Here is an 11,679-nt window from a genome sequence, read left to right as displayed (position 1 = left end):
GTTGAGGTTGCAGTGGCTGGGAGCGGCCACTGCACTCCAGTCTGGGCGACAGAGTGAGACTCCAACTCAAAAAAAAAAAGAATTAAGTGAAGTTTTTGATTTATTGTAGAGATGAGGTCTCGCCAAGTTGCCTGGGCTGGTCTCGAACCTGTGGGCTCAGGCAATCCTCTCACCTTGGCCTCCCAAAGTGCTGGGAATATATGCATGAGCCACCATGCAGCAACCTGTATGGAACTAGAGTCTATAATACTGTGTGACCTCTCATAGAAACAAAGATTCGAGTATCACATGTTCTCACTCATATAGTGGACCTTGATCATCCAACGTATTACCATAAGAAAATGACTGACAGTGGTGGGAAACTATGGTAGTGGGAGGGGAAGGGAGATGGGATTAATGGTAGTAAATATCTGTCTGGGACGGAGAGACACCTCTTATCAACAAGGGTGCCTGAACGAAGCATAGTTGTATACCTAACCCTTAACTGTACCCCACAATATAATAAAAAATATTGATTATAAAGAAGAAAAAAAAAAAACCAGGGCTGAAAACCACACACGGCACTTTACCCATCAGAATTTTCTTAAAAGTCACCAATGAGCTTCAGGACATGAACACCTTTGAGAGAAGAGGGGCCACAGTGCAGCTGGGTGCAGAGGCGAGATGACACCAAGTCAGCAAGGAACGCTGTGGGGACAGGAGCTTCCTTCATCCTAAGTCACCGGGTGCTTATGGGGGCCAGACAGAGCGGTGACCAGATAGAGCCCCCGCCTGGCGGAGCCCAGGCAAGCCGTGCTCGAATGAGCAGGTCTGCAAGTCCCACCAAGGACGTGAAGCTGCAGTGAAGCTGCAGCACGTGACTAAGCTATGCACGCGGCCAACCAGGAAGCCGAGCATAAGTAAGCAGAGCTCAGTGTTATAATCCAGTGAAATATAGAGCAAAGTTCACCCGAGCATGCCTAATAATACGCTTCCTCACCACTGTGTTACACAATTAGGCTCGAGTGGGTGCCCCTTGGCGTGCAGAGCTGTCATTAATGCTACTTTTTACGTGGCCAAACAAAACACTTCTGGAGAGAGGGAAATGGGGTAGGGCTGGATCCAGGCTGTTCCAAGACCTCTCCGGGTTCAGAAGCACTAACAGGCTCTCTTTGCGGCTGGCTTCTCCTCAGAGGCCCCCCACGCCTGTCCCCCGTGAGTTCTCTCCTCTGCTCTGGGCATGCTTAGGACTCTTGTGGCCTCACTCGGTGGCAGTCGCCTCCTCTCCTCTCCACAGTCCCACCGCCCTGTCCTTCCCATGGGGCAGGCCGTATTCTGACAGCCCCATCGGTCCTGGTCCGCCGCTCTCACTGGGCACACAGGCCCACCTAGCAGAGGTGGGCAATGGCAGGAGCACCCCGACTCTTCTCACCACAGATACACACGGGTATCAGCCAGGGAGGAAGGAATGGAGGAATAAACTGAGACAATGAAGGGTGCTAAGAAAGGCATTTGAAAGAGAGGCTGAAGAGGGTCCAGAGGAGGCAGCAAGGAGGCTGATGGGAGTGCAGAACGAGGGTGCTGATATCTTCAAATGGAAGCTGACTGTAGTTGTGGAAGTAAGTGTAGGTGGAAGGCTATGGAACGTCCAGCTTCAGAAACAGGTAAGGCAGACATTAGCAGGAACCCAAGCACATGGATATTAAGGAGCTTTCTTTTTGAGCTGGAGTCTCACTCTGTCGCCCAGGCTGGAGTGCAGTGGCACACTCATGACCACCCCAGTGTCGACCTGCTGGGCTCCAGCGATCCTTCCGCTTCAGCCTTTCAAGTAGCCAGAACCACAGGCACGCACTACCACACCTGGCTAATTTTTATTTATTGTAGAGATGAGGTCTCGCCAAGTTGCCTGGGCTGGTCTCGAACCCATGGGTTCAGGCAATCCACTTGCCTCGGGCCTTCCCAAGTGCCTTAGGGAGCTTTTAGTCTTCTCATCCAGCTGCTTCTAGGTTGGGGTTCTTCTCTTTATTTCTGACATTGTTCCATCCTCTAGAGTAGCGATCCCCAACCTTTTTGGCATCAGGGACCAATTTCATGGAAGATGATTTTTCCATGGACAGGGGAGGGGACAGAAAGCACCAGCCATCAGGCATTTGATTCTCATAAGGAGCTCACAACCTACATCCCTCGCATGTGAAGTTTCACAAAAGAGTTCTTGCTCCTATGAGACTCTAATGCCACCACTGCTCTCACCTCCTGCTGTGAGGCCCGGTTCTTAACTGTACGTGGCCCCTGGGTTGGGACCCCTGCTCCCTAGTACCCATCACACAATGCAATAAAATATTACTAGTTTAATCAATGTGGGAGACAGGCCAAAAACCTAAACTGGCCTACTGAAAATGACAGGCAGCTCCATGCAATCACAGGCAGTTTAAGTGTAACAACAGATCCTTTCTAAAAGCTACTAGGGCTGGGCTTGCTGACTCATGCCTGTAATCCCAGACCTTTTTTTTTCTTTTCTTTTTTTTTTGAGTTGGAGTCTCACTCTGTCGCCAAGACTGGAGTGCAGTGGCCGCTCCCGGCCACCGCAGCCTCGACCTGCTGGGCTCTGGCGATCCTTCCGCCTCAGCCTTCCGAGTAGCCGGAATTACAGGCATGCGCTACCACGCCCGACTGATTTTTTGATTTATTGTAGAGACGAGGTCTCGCTGCCCAGGCAGGTCTCGAACCCGCGGGCTCAGGCAATCCATCACCTCAGCCTTCCAAAGGCGCAGGATTACAGGATGAGCCACCGAGCCCGGCTTTTTTTTGAATTGGAGTCTTATTCTGTCGTCCAGGCTGGAGTGTAGTGGCTCACTCACGGCCACCACAGCCTCGACCAGCTGGGCTCAGGTGATCCTCCCCACTCAGCTTTCCAAGTAGCTGGAATAACAGCCGCGTGTAACCACGCCCAGCAATTTTTTTTGTTTGTTTGTTTATTGTAGAGATGAGGTCCCACCATGTTCCCCAGGCTGGTCTCGAACCCGCGGGCTTAGGCAATCCTCTCGCCTCGGCCTCACAAAGTGCTGGGATTACAGGCTTGAGCCACCGCAACTGGCCACCCCAAACCTTTGAGCAGTTGAGGTAGGAGGCTTGCTTGAAACCAGGAGTTCAATACTAGCTTGGGCAACACAGACAATAAAAAATAAGAAATATTAGTCAGGGGTGGGGGCATGTGCCTGCCATCATAACTACTCAGGAGGCTGAGGCAGGAGGATCTTTCGGGCCCAGCAGGTCATAGCTGCAATGAGCCATGATTGCACTACTACACGCCAGCCTGGGTGGGTGATAGAAGGAGACCCTGGGTCTAAAAATGAAGCTCCTGGATGTCCTTGAGGGTCTACTCTAAGGAAAACAGGGGGAGCCATGATTATGGTGGTGAGCCTCAGGTACATAAAACACCTCTGTTTATACAACTCATTCTTGAGGCCACTGTCTTCTCACGGAAACTGAAGCCACAGACTGCACCTGGGAACATCAGCTAGGTGACATCAGGACCCCGAAAATGTGCCCCGATGCTCTGAGGGCCAGAGCCCACTTCTGACTGTGCTTGGCCTTGGCTTGCTCACCCAGTCCCACCAGAGACCAAATCATAACTGGTGACTAGAGTTCTCAGTTTAGCCTTAAAGATGACAGATGTAAATCACTCTACAAAAAAGATACCTGCACACACGTTTATCGCAGAATTGTTTAAAGTAGCAAGAACAAGAAACCAACCATGCTGCTCATCAAAAGAGGACTGGGCCGGGCTCGGTAGCTCAGCCTGTAATCCCAGCGCTTTGGGAGGCCAAGATGAGTGGATTGCCTGAGCCCGCAGGTTCGAGATCCTCCCGGGCAACTTGGCGAGACCCCATCTCTACAATAAATCAAAAACTAGCCGAGTGTGGTAGCACACTCCTGTAGTTTCAGCTACTTGGAAGGCTGAGGTGGAAGGATTACCGGAGCCCAGCAGGTTGAGGCTGCGGTGGCTGGGAGTGGCCATTGCACTCTAGTCTGGGCAACAGAGTGAGACTCCAACTCCAATTAAAAAAAAAAAAAAGGACTGGATTTAAAAAATGTGGTACATACACACAATGGAATATTACGCAGCCATAAAAAAGGACAAAATCATGAACTTCACAGTAACCCAGATGGACTTAGAGTCTATAATATTGAGTGATCTTTCACAGAAACAAAGAACTGAGTATCACATGTTCTTCTCACTCATAAGCGGACCTTGAAAAATTATCATTTTACTATAAGAATTGGCAGTAGTGGGAAACTGCCGGGAGGGGGGTAGGGAAGCAGGAACGGCAGTAGTGGGAATCTGCCTGGGGAAGGTGGGTCACACCTCATTAACAAGGTACCTGCATAATGAACATTTGTATCCCTATCCCTGAATTGTATTCCACATCTTTAAAATTAAAAAAAAAGAAAAAAAAAGATGAAGGATGTGAGTACAGAGCAGAAAGAGGCTATTTAAAGCTCCTGGCCAGCATCAAGAAAAATATTAAGATGCAGAACTGGCTCAATTTCCAGTTCATCTGGGACACGGTGTCCCTTTAAAGATGGAACCGTCAGCAGGAGATTTCCGCCACTGTCCCCATAAGGGTGCCTCTTGGCATTTTCCGTCCACACTTCCACATCAGAGATAGACTGAGACCTGCCTCGTGAAGCCCCACCTGTCTCCCGGGAGACCCGGAGGCGCTGGCTGTTGCAGAAGGCGCCCTGGCCCCGCCGGCCCGTGTACAGCCGCTCCTCTGTGCAGTGGTAAATCACTCCAAATTCAAGCTGCAGGACAGAAAATACAGGCAGTTCACTCACTTAACATGCTAATTTATTTACTTATTTACTGTAGAGACAAGGTCTCACCAAGTTGCCCAGGCTGGTCACGAATGCCTAGGCTTAGGCAATCCTGTGATCCAAAGATGAAGGCTGCTCTAGTGCTAGGACTAACACAGTAACAACTATGAAGGAACTATAAAAAATCAGTGTCTAGAGTTAAAGCTGGGCATGAAAGCAAGTTTTCTTTTGTTAAATAACTATATTTTAATGTATATTAAGACTAATGTAACTATAATAAAAATTAACACCATAATCAAGCATTAGTAACCAAAAGTTATTGAAAAAGTGTCATTGTTTGAAAAAGCATCTTTTTTTTTTCACTGGGGGAAAAAAGGTTACTTGTGACTCCTGTCAAAACCCATAAGAAATCCTGGAAATGCTGATGTGGAAAGAATGAAGAACGCATCTATAAAGCCAACAGAATCACAACAACCCAAGGACAACCCAGGAAGAAGTGACCTGCCAAAGACGGGACTAATCTCTGAGCAGGCAGAACGCTAAACAGCAAGCCTCACCGCCCTAAATCAGGTGACAAAGCGCCAGACAGCAGTCTCCCAATCAGAAACACCAGACAGAAGCGGTCAGGGTGGAGTGACGTGTGCCCTCATACCCCTCTCACCCGCAGGCCATCGTGACCTTTCCTCTGCCTTCTTTTCACTACTCAGGGTCAACAAGGGCAAATGTGCTTGGTTTGGGGGTTAGCCAACGGTTCACCTCTCTGGAAAATGAAAAAAGATCCAGGCTAAATGCCTCAGGCAAGCCTCAGCCAGTCCTGGGACAAGCTCAACCCCACCGGGACGGACACCTTGACTACAGAAAAGGGGTGTGTTTCTTGGGGCTTCATTCAGCCAACACATACTGAGAGCCTACCGCTTCCTAGGGATACTTCATCATCCTCTCCCCTTCCAGCATCCTGGCTTAAAGGAACTCCCAAACCCAGGTCAATTCTAGATTTGTACTGGTCTCTGAAGAGCTGTGGAGGGTCCCCAGACCAAAGGGGAATATCAAAGGGACGTATGCACTATGCAGTATCAAGGGACCTGTGTGGAATGTGGTGGTTGAGGCTTGGCCCTGCTTCTGGGGTCAGGAGGGAAGGTGAGGCACTCCCCTTGGGGAGAGACCCACCACTACAAACCAGTAGCTCCCTGCATTCAGTCACTGAGAACACGAGGGAGGCCCACACGTGGGAATAACACCAGGCCAGCCTTTCCAGCGGCCCTTTCTCACGGTCACTGGGAACACAGTGGTCAGAGCATCAATCAAATCCCTCAAGTACTGCTTAGCATTCCACACTTGCTGTGCACCGTTAACACCGAATAGAGAAACGTGAATAATTAAGACCTTAACCAAAGTTCAGTGTTAAAGTCATTACTCATCTTCAACTTAAATATTTTGAGATGGACAGACAATTTTCTTGGCTTCCATGCCAGGGAATCTATGCTGAGATTCAGGATAAAGATGAACAAATGGGGGGGGGGGGGCACACCTCATCTACAAAGATACCTGCATAATGAACATTTGTAAACCTAACCCTGAATCGTACCCCACATCTTCAAAATTAAAAAAATTTTTAAAAAAAGATGGATAAATGCTGCTTTTGAGAAACACTGCACACTCAGCCCTATTTAAATAAAAATGTATTAACTACAAAGAAATTACAAGTCTTCTAAGTGTTGCTGCTTGAATTGATCAATAAAGCGCAAGCCTCGGCCCCCACATTCCACACAGGTCCCATGATATTGCCTAGTTCAGAAGGTCTATGGGAACCCTGAGAGAGCCATGTTCCCATATTAATGGTCAGAGAAGATAAAGAAGAAGCAATAGAACACAGATTAAGAATGATCTCTTAAAATAGGAGCTCCTTTTTGTTTGTGACTAGATCACACGCTCTAGGGGTCAGATGGAGACTAACTTGGACCACGTGCTCAGAACTTCCGCTTCCAAGGGAGCATCACAAAAAGGTCACGGAGGGATCGAAGACCAGCTTCCCATGGGAGGAAGGGTCAGCCACAGAGTCCCACGCTACACACCTCAGACCCATTCTGTGCTTGTTCACTTTCTCGGACTTGAAAACCACAGGCCTTGGCTCAGCCTGTAATCCCGCGCCTTTGGGAGGCCGAGGGGAGTGGATTGCCTGAGCCCGTGGGTTCGACACTCGCCTGGGCAACTTGGTGAGACCTCATCTCTACAATAAATCAAAAAATCAGCCGAGTGTGGTAGCACACGCCTATAGTTCCAGCTACTTGGAAGGCTGAGGTGGAAGGATTGCCAGAGCCCGGCAGGTCAAGGCTGCACTCCAGTCTGGACGACAGAGTGAGACTTCAACTCAAAAAAAAAAAAAAATTAGCTGGGCATGGTAGTATGCGCCTGTAGTTCCAGCTACTTGGAGGGCTGAGGCGGAAGGATCACCGGAGCCCAGCAGGCGAGGCTGCGGTGGCCAGGAATGGCCACTGCACTCCAGTCTAGGTGACAGAGTGAGACTCCAACTCAAAAAAAAAAAGGAAAACCACAGGCTTAAGACATAGGGCAAAGAGCCGGGTGCGGTGGCTCACGCCTGTACTCCCAGCACTTTGGGAGGCAGAGGCGAGAGGATTGTCTGAGCCCAGGGGTTTGAGAGCAGTCTGGCAACTTGGTGAGATCTCAAAAAATTAGCTGGGCACGGTGGTGCATGCCTAAGTCCAACTACTTGGAAGGCTGAGGAGGAAGGATCACTTGAGTCCAGCAGGTCAAGGTGGTGGTAGCTGTGAGTGTGCCACCGCACTCCAGCCTGGGAGACAGAGTGAGACTCTGACTCAAAAAAAAAAAAAAAAAATAGTAATAGGGCAAAGAACAAACCAGGCATGCAGAGGCTGAAGCTGGAAAGTGACTAAAGGAACCCCCAAGGGGACCCCAGGACTAAGGGCGTACCTCTTGGCGAACGGCAAATCCAATGCTAACTGCCACAGTGGGAAATCTGCAAAGGAAGACAGAAGGATTTACACTCAGAGATGGGCACACCAGCTCTCAGGAGCCCATGTCTGTGCAGCTCACCCCAGGCTCACAGAGACCTTTCTACGCTCTGGTTGTTGAAAACTGCTTCCCACAATTTCACTAACTGCTTCCAAGACAAACAGACCTAGCTGACTATGTTGTAAAACAGTTAACCTTGAGAGAAAACAGCATTCTGAATGTCACGTGAGACTAATGTAATTCAACAATGACCCTCCAATACTCAACTGGGGATAATCTGATTAATCAGTTTTCTGGTTCTCAGAGACCTAGAGAGACAGTGGGGCCCGCCTGAAAGGCCAGACGCCTATCCCGGGGTGGGGTGGGGATGGGCAGGTCCCAGGAGGTACCACAGCCTCCCCACGGTGGCCAGTTCTGAGTCACAGTCACCTTGTGGCACCACTAGCACCCATCCCTGTCCCTGCTGAAGCTCCCAAGCAGCCAGCAGCAGGGTGAGACGCAGTGACAGAAGGACGGTTTTTACGTCACAAGTTTGCCTGTGGTTTTGTGATTTTGATGTGGCTCAAAGTCTTCAAAATAATCTCTCCTTCATGCAAAGATTATCTGAGCTTAAAAATAGGCAGGAATGAGGAAAGGCTGAGTGTTGCAAACTGACAGGAAAAATGTCAAACCAGCCTGTACACAAATGTAACCCTGACGGCCGAGACGGGCGGGGCACCGAAATGACAAGTCATAGGTATGCTGGCTCCCAGAGTAAGTGTGCCATGCACCAGGCTTCACGCTATTCCAAGCTCAGAAGAGCTTTCTCCCACTTGCTGTAGTCCCATCACCGGGGCACAAGAGTGACCAGGCGTGATCTGAGCTGTGCTCCCAAAAGGCTTTCGGATGCCTTCAGACCATGATGATCACAATCACTACAGCTATGGCCCGTAGGGTTCTAGAACTGTCAGGTTCAGCACTAGAGTCTGTTTAGAAGTTGATACTCTTTTTCAAGTTGCCTTTCTGGCCCCACCTTCCCCTGAGGGTTGTAGAAAGGGACACACTGGTGGGCTGGGCGCAGAGACGCACGCCTGCAATCCCAGTGCTTTGGGGACCAAGGTGGGAGGATTGCTTGAGCTTAGGAGCTCAAGACCAGCTTTTTGTAGAGAACCCATCTCTAAAAAAAATAAAAGAACTAGCTGGGTGTGCTGGTGTGCACCTGTACTCATAGCTACTCAGGAGGCTGAAGCGGGAGGACCACTGGAGCCCAGGAGTTCAAGGCTGCAGTGAGCTATGATCATATCACTGTTCTCCAGCTGGGGAAACAGAGCAAGACCTTGTCTCAAAAAAAGAGGGGGGAAGCACTGAAAACTGTGGCTTTGAAGCCATCAGTAGCCCCTCAGATGGACATATGACCTTCACCATATAACAGGGCTTTGCCCATCATGTCCCTGTTACAAGCACCCTGGAGCTATGATCAGGCAGAAGTGACGGGTACTCCACTCAGTGACACACTGAGGGAATCCCTGGAAAGGAGTCTGGTTTAGTTGAAATGAGAGCCTAGTGATACGATTGCTGGCACCAGACAGCACGACTCCATTGCTTTAAGAGGGTCACCTTGTGCAGGCATGACTGAATTTTCAAGGTAACCCTCACCTGGAGAGGCTATGCTTATGGTTCTTGGAGTTACTTGACAAGCTTTACATGTAAATGTACCATTACAGGTGGCATAAAGGACAGCATCAAGGACGAGGACCCTACACCAAGTTCTATTATGCTCTCTTACCTAGCATAGAGGGGCCCAGTATGCTGGCGTGGCCTGTGAGCGCTTGAAAGCCACATGCCACAGGCCACCCTGCCCCACAGAATGCAACTCTCTCCAGGGAGCTCTAGGTACACTCCCCAGTCAGAGACATCCTCTGTGGAAGCCATGCCCTGCACTTCATGCCCTGCACCTTTGGTCACCTGTGCAAAGCCAGCACCTGTCACTGTCCAAGAGCTCCTCAATCATGGCCCTGTCACTGCCCCAGCTCTGCAACTCCATTCCCTTCACCTCCGCCCACATCACTCTCTGACCTCCCCAAACCTCTTGTTTTCCATAACCACAAGGTTTGCTCCTTGTGCCGAAAGATGGGTCTCAAATCTCACCTGTCACGTGCCACTCTCTCCACCTCGGGCTCTGGCCACTGCTGGGCAGCATTGGCTTTGTTTTTCAAATCTGTTTCTCCAGGAAGATTCCTTGAAGGGTCTTTCTTAAATGTAGTCCAGCATTTCTTTTTTTTTTTTTTTTGAGTCAGGATTTCACTCTGTCGCCCAGGCTGGAGTGCAGTGGCACAATCATGACCACCGCAGGCTCTACCTGCTGGGCTCAGGTGATCCTTCCGCCTCAACCTCCCAGGTAGCTGGCACTACAGGTATGTGTCACCATGTCTGGCTAATTTTTTGATTTATTGTAAAGACGAGGTCTCACCATGTTGCCCAGGCTGGTCTTGAACTCCTGGGCTCAGGCAATCCTCTCGCCTCCGCCTCCCAAGTGCTAGGATTACAGGTGTGAGCCAGCACACCTGGCCAGTCCAGCATTTTTAGCATAACACATACAATGGTTTTTAAACAAGTGAAGATTTCCTTATATACTCCAGAAGCGCTCACAAATGGAAAACTTGATTTTTTAAAATATCAAGATTTGATCATCTTTTTAATGAGACCATAAACCTGTACACAGTCTTGCTTACATATATAGGTTTGGTTATATACTCCTAACTTTTAAAAAATCTGCTTTTCAGGTTGAGGCTGCGTGGCCGTGATCGTGCCACTGCCTTCCAGCCTGGGTGACAGAGTGAGACGCCAACTAAAAAATAAATTAATAATAATAATAATCTGCTTTTGAAAAGACAAAACCTTAAAGAAGAAAGCTTTTGTTTTTTTGAGTTGGAGTCTCACTCTGTCGCCCACGCTGGAGGGCAGTGGCACGCTCATGGTCACCATAGCCTCAACCTGCTGAGCTCCAGTGATCCTTCCGCCTCAGTCTTCCAATTAGCCAGAACTACAGGTACGTGCTACCATGCCTGGTTAATTTTTTATTTATTGTAGAGAAAAGGTCTCGCCAAGTTGCCCAGGCTGGTCCTGAACTCATAGGCTCAGGCAATCCTCTCACCTTGGCCTCTCAAAGTCCTGGGATTATAGGAGTGAGCCACCGCGCCGGTTGAGGAGAATATCTTATAAAAAGAGCATCTTAAGATCTACAACGGAAGTGCTTCCTGCTTAACTCACCTGTGCACAAAGTTGCAGGTGCCATCAATGGGATCAATGATCCAAGTTGGGCTGTGGGTGAGCACGCACTTGGCCCCAGATGCAGCGGCCTCTTCTGCAATGAACCTGTGGGGGAGAAACCCAGCCTGAGAACATGCACCAAGGACGGAACAATGTGCCTTGATTGCTTCCAGTCCCATTAAAGCAAAAGAAGGCAAAGTCAGCAGATTTCATCATGGTTTCTCTAGGTCAAACAAAGGCAGTGTCTTAAAGTGACCAGCTTTTTGTAGAGAACCCATCTCTAAAAAAAATAAAATAAAAGAACTGTCTGTCTACCAATCTGTCAGCAGATTTGGTTTGGAAACCAGAATTCCACCCCAGTGTCGGGGTTTTCGAAAAACACCAGGGAATCCACACAGGCCAGGCAGAGAGATCTAAGAGCGAGGGATAGGCTGGGCATGGTGGCGTAAGCCTGTAATCCCAGCACTTTGGGAGGCTGAGGCTGAGCTCAGGGGTTTAAGACCAGCCTGATGAGCCGGGTTCGGTGGCTCAGCCTGTAATCCCGCACTTTGGGAGGCTGAGGTGAGTGGATTGCCTGAGCCGGCGGGTTCGAGACCCGCCCAGGCAACTTGGTGAGACCTCATCTCTACAATAAATCAAAAA

General features: G+C 49.4%; 1 protein-coding gene across 1 annotated transcript in view; it reads right to left on the bottom strand.

Annotated features, from left to right (window-relative positions):
- Positions 1–11,679, bottom strand: part of IMPA2 (inositol monophosphatase 2) — a 33,399-nt gene that overhangs the window by 12,238 nt on the left and 9,482 nt on the right. The window contains exons 3-5 of the mRNA XM_008050170.1: positions 11,038–11,142; positions 7,747–7,792; positions 4,677–4,785 (exon numbers count right to left, since the gene is read on the bottom strand). Of these exons, the coding sequence (XP_008048361.1) occupies positions 4,677–4,785; positions 7,747–7,792; positions 11,038–11,142 (260 nt within the window). The remainder of the gene's footprint in view (positions 1–4,676; positions 4,786–7,746; positions 7,793–11,037; positions 11,143–11,679) is intronic.

The sequence above is a fragment of the Carlito syrichta genome, unplaced genomic scaffold, assembly GCF_000164805.1.
Source record: "Carlito syrichta isolate Samal-C Ts95f unplaced genomic scaffold, Tarsius_syrichta-2.0.1 Scaffold143124, whole genome shotgun sequence".
NCBI lineage: Eukaryota > Metazoa > Chordata > Mammalia > Primates > Tarsiidae > Carlito > Carlito syrichta.
Note: the sequence above shows the minus strand (reverse complement) of the source record. Positions and strands in the feature narration are given on the sequence as shown.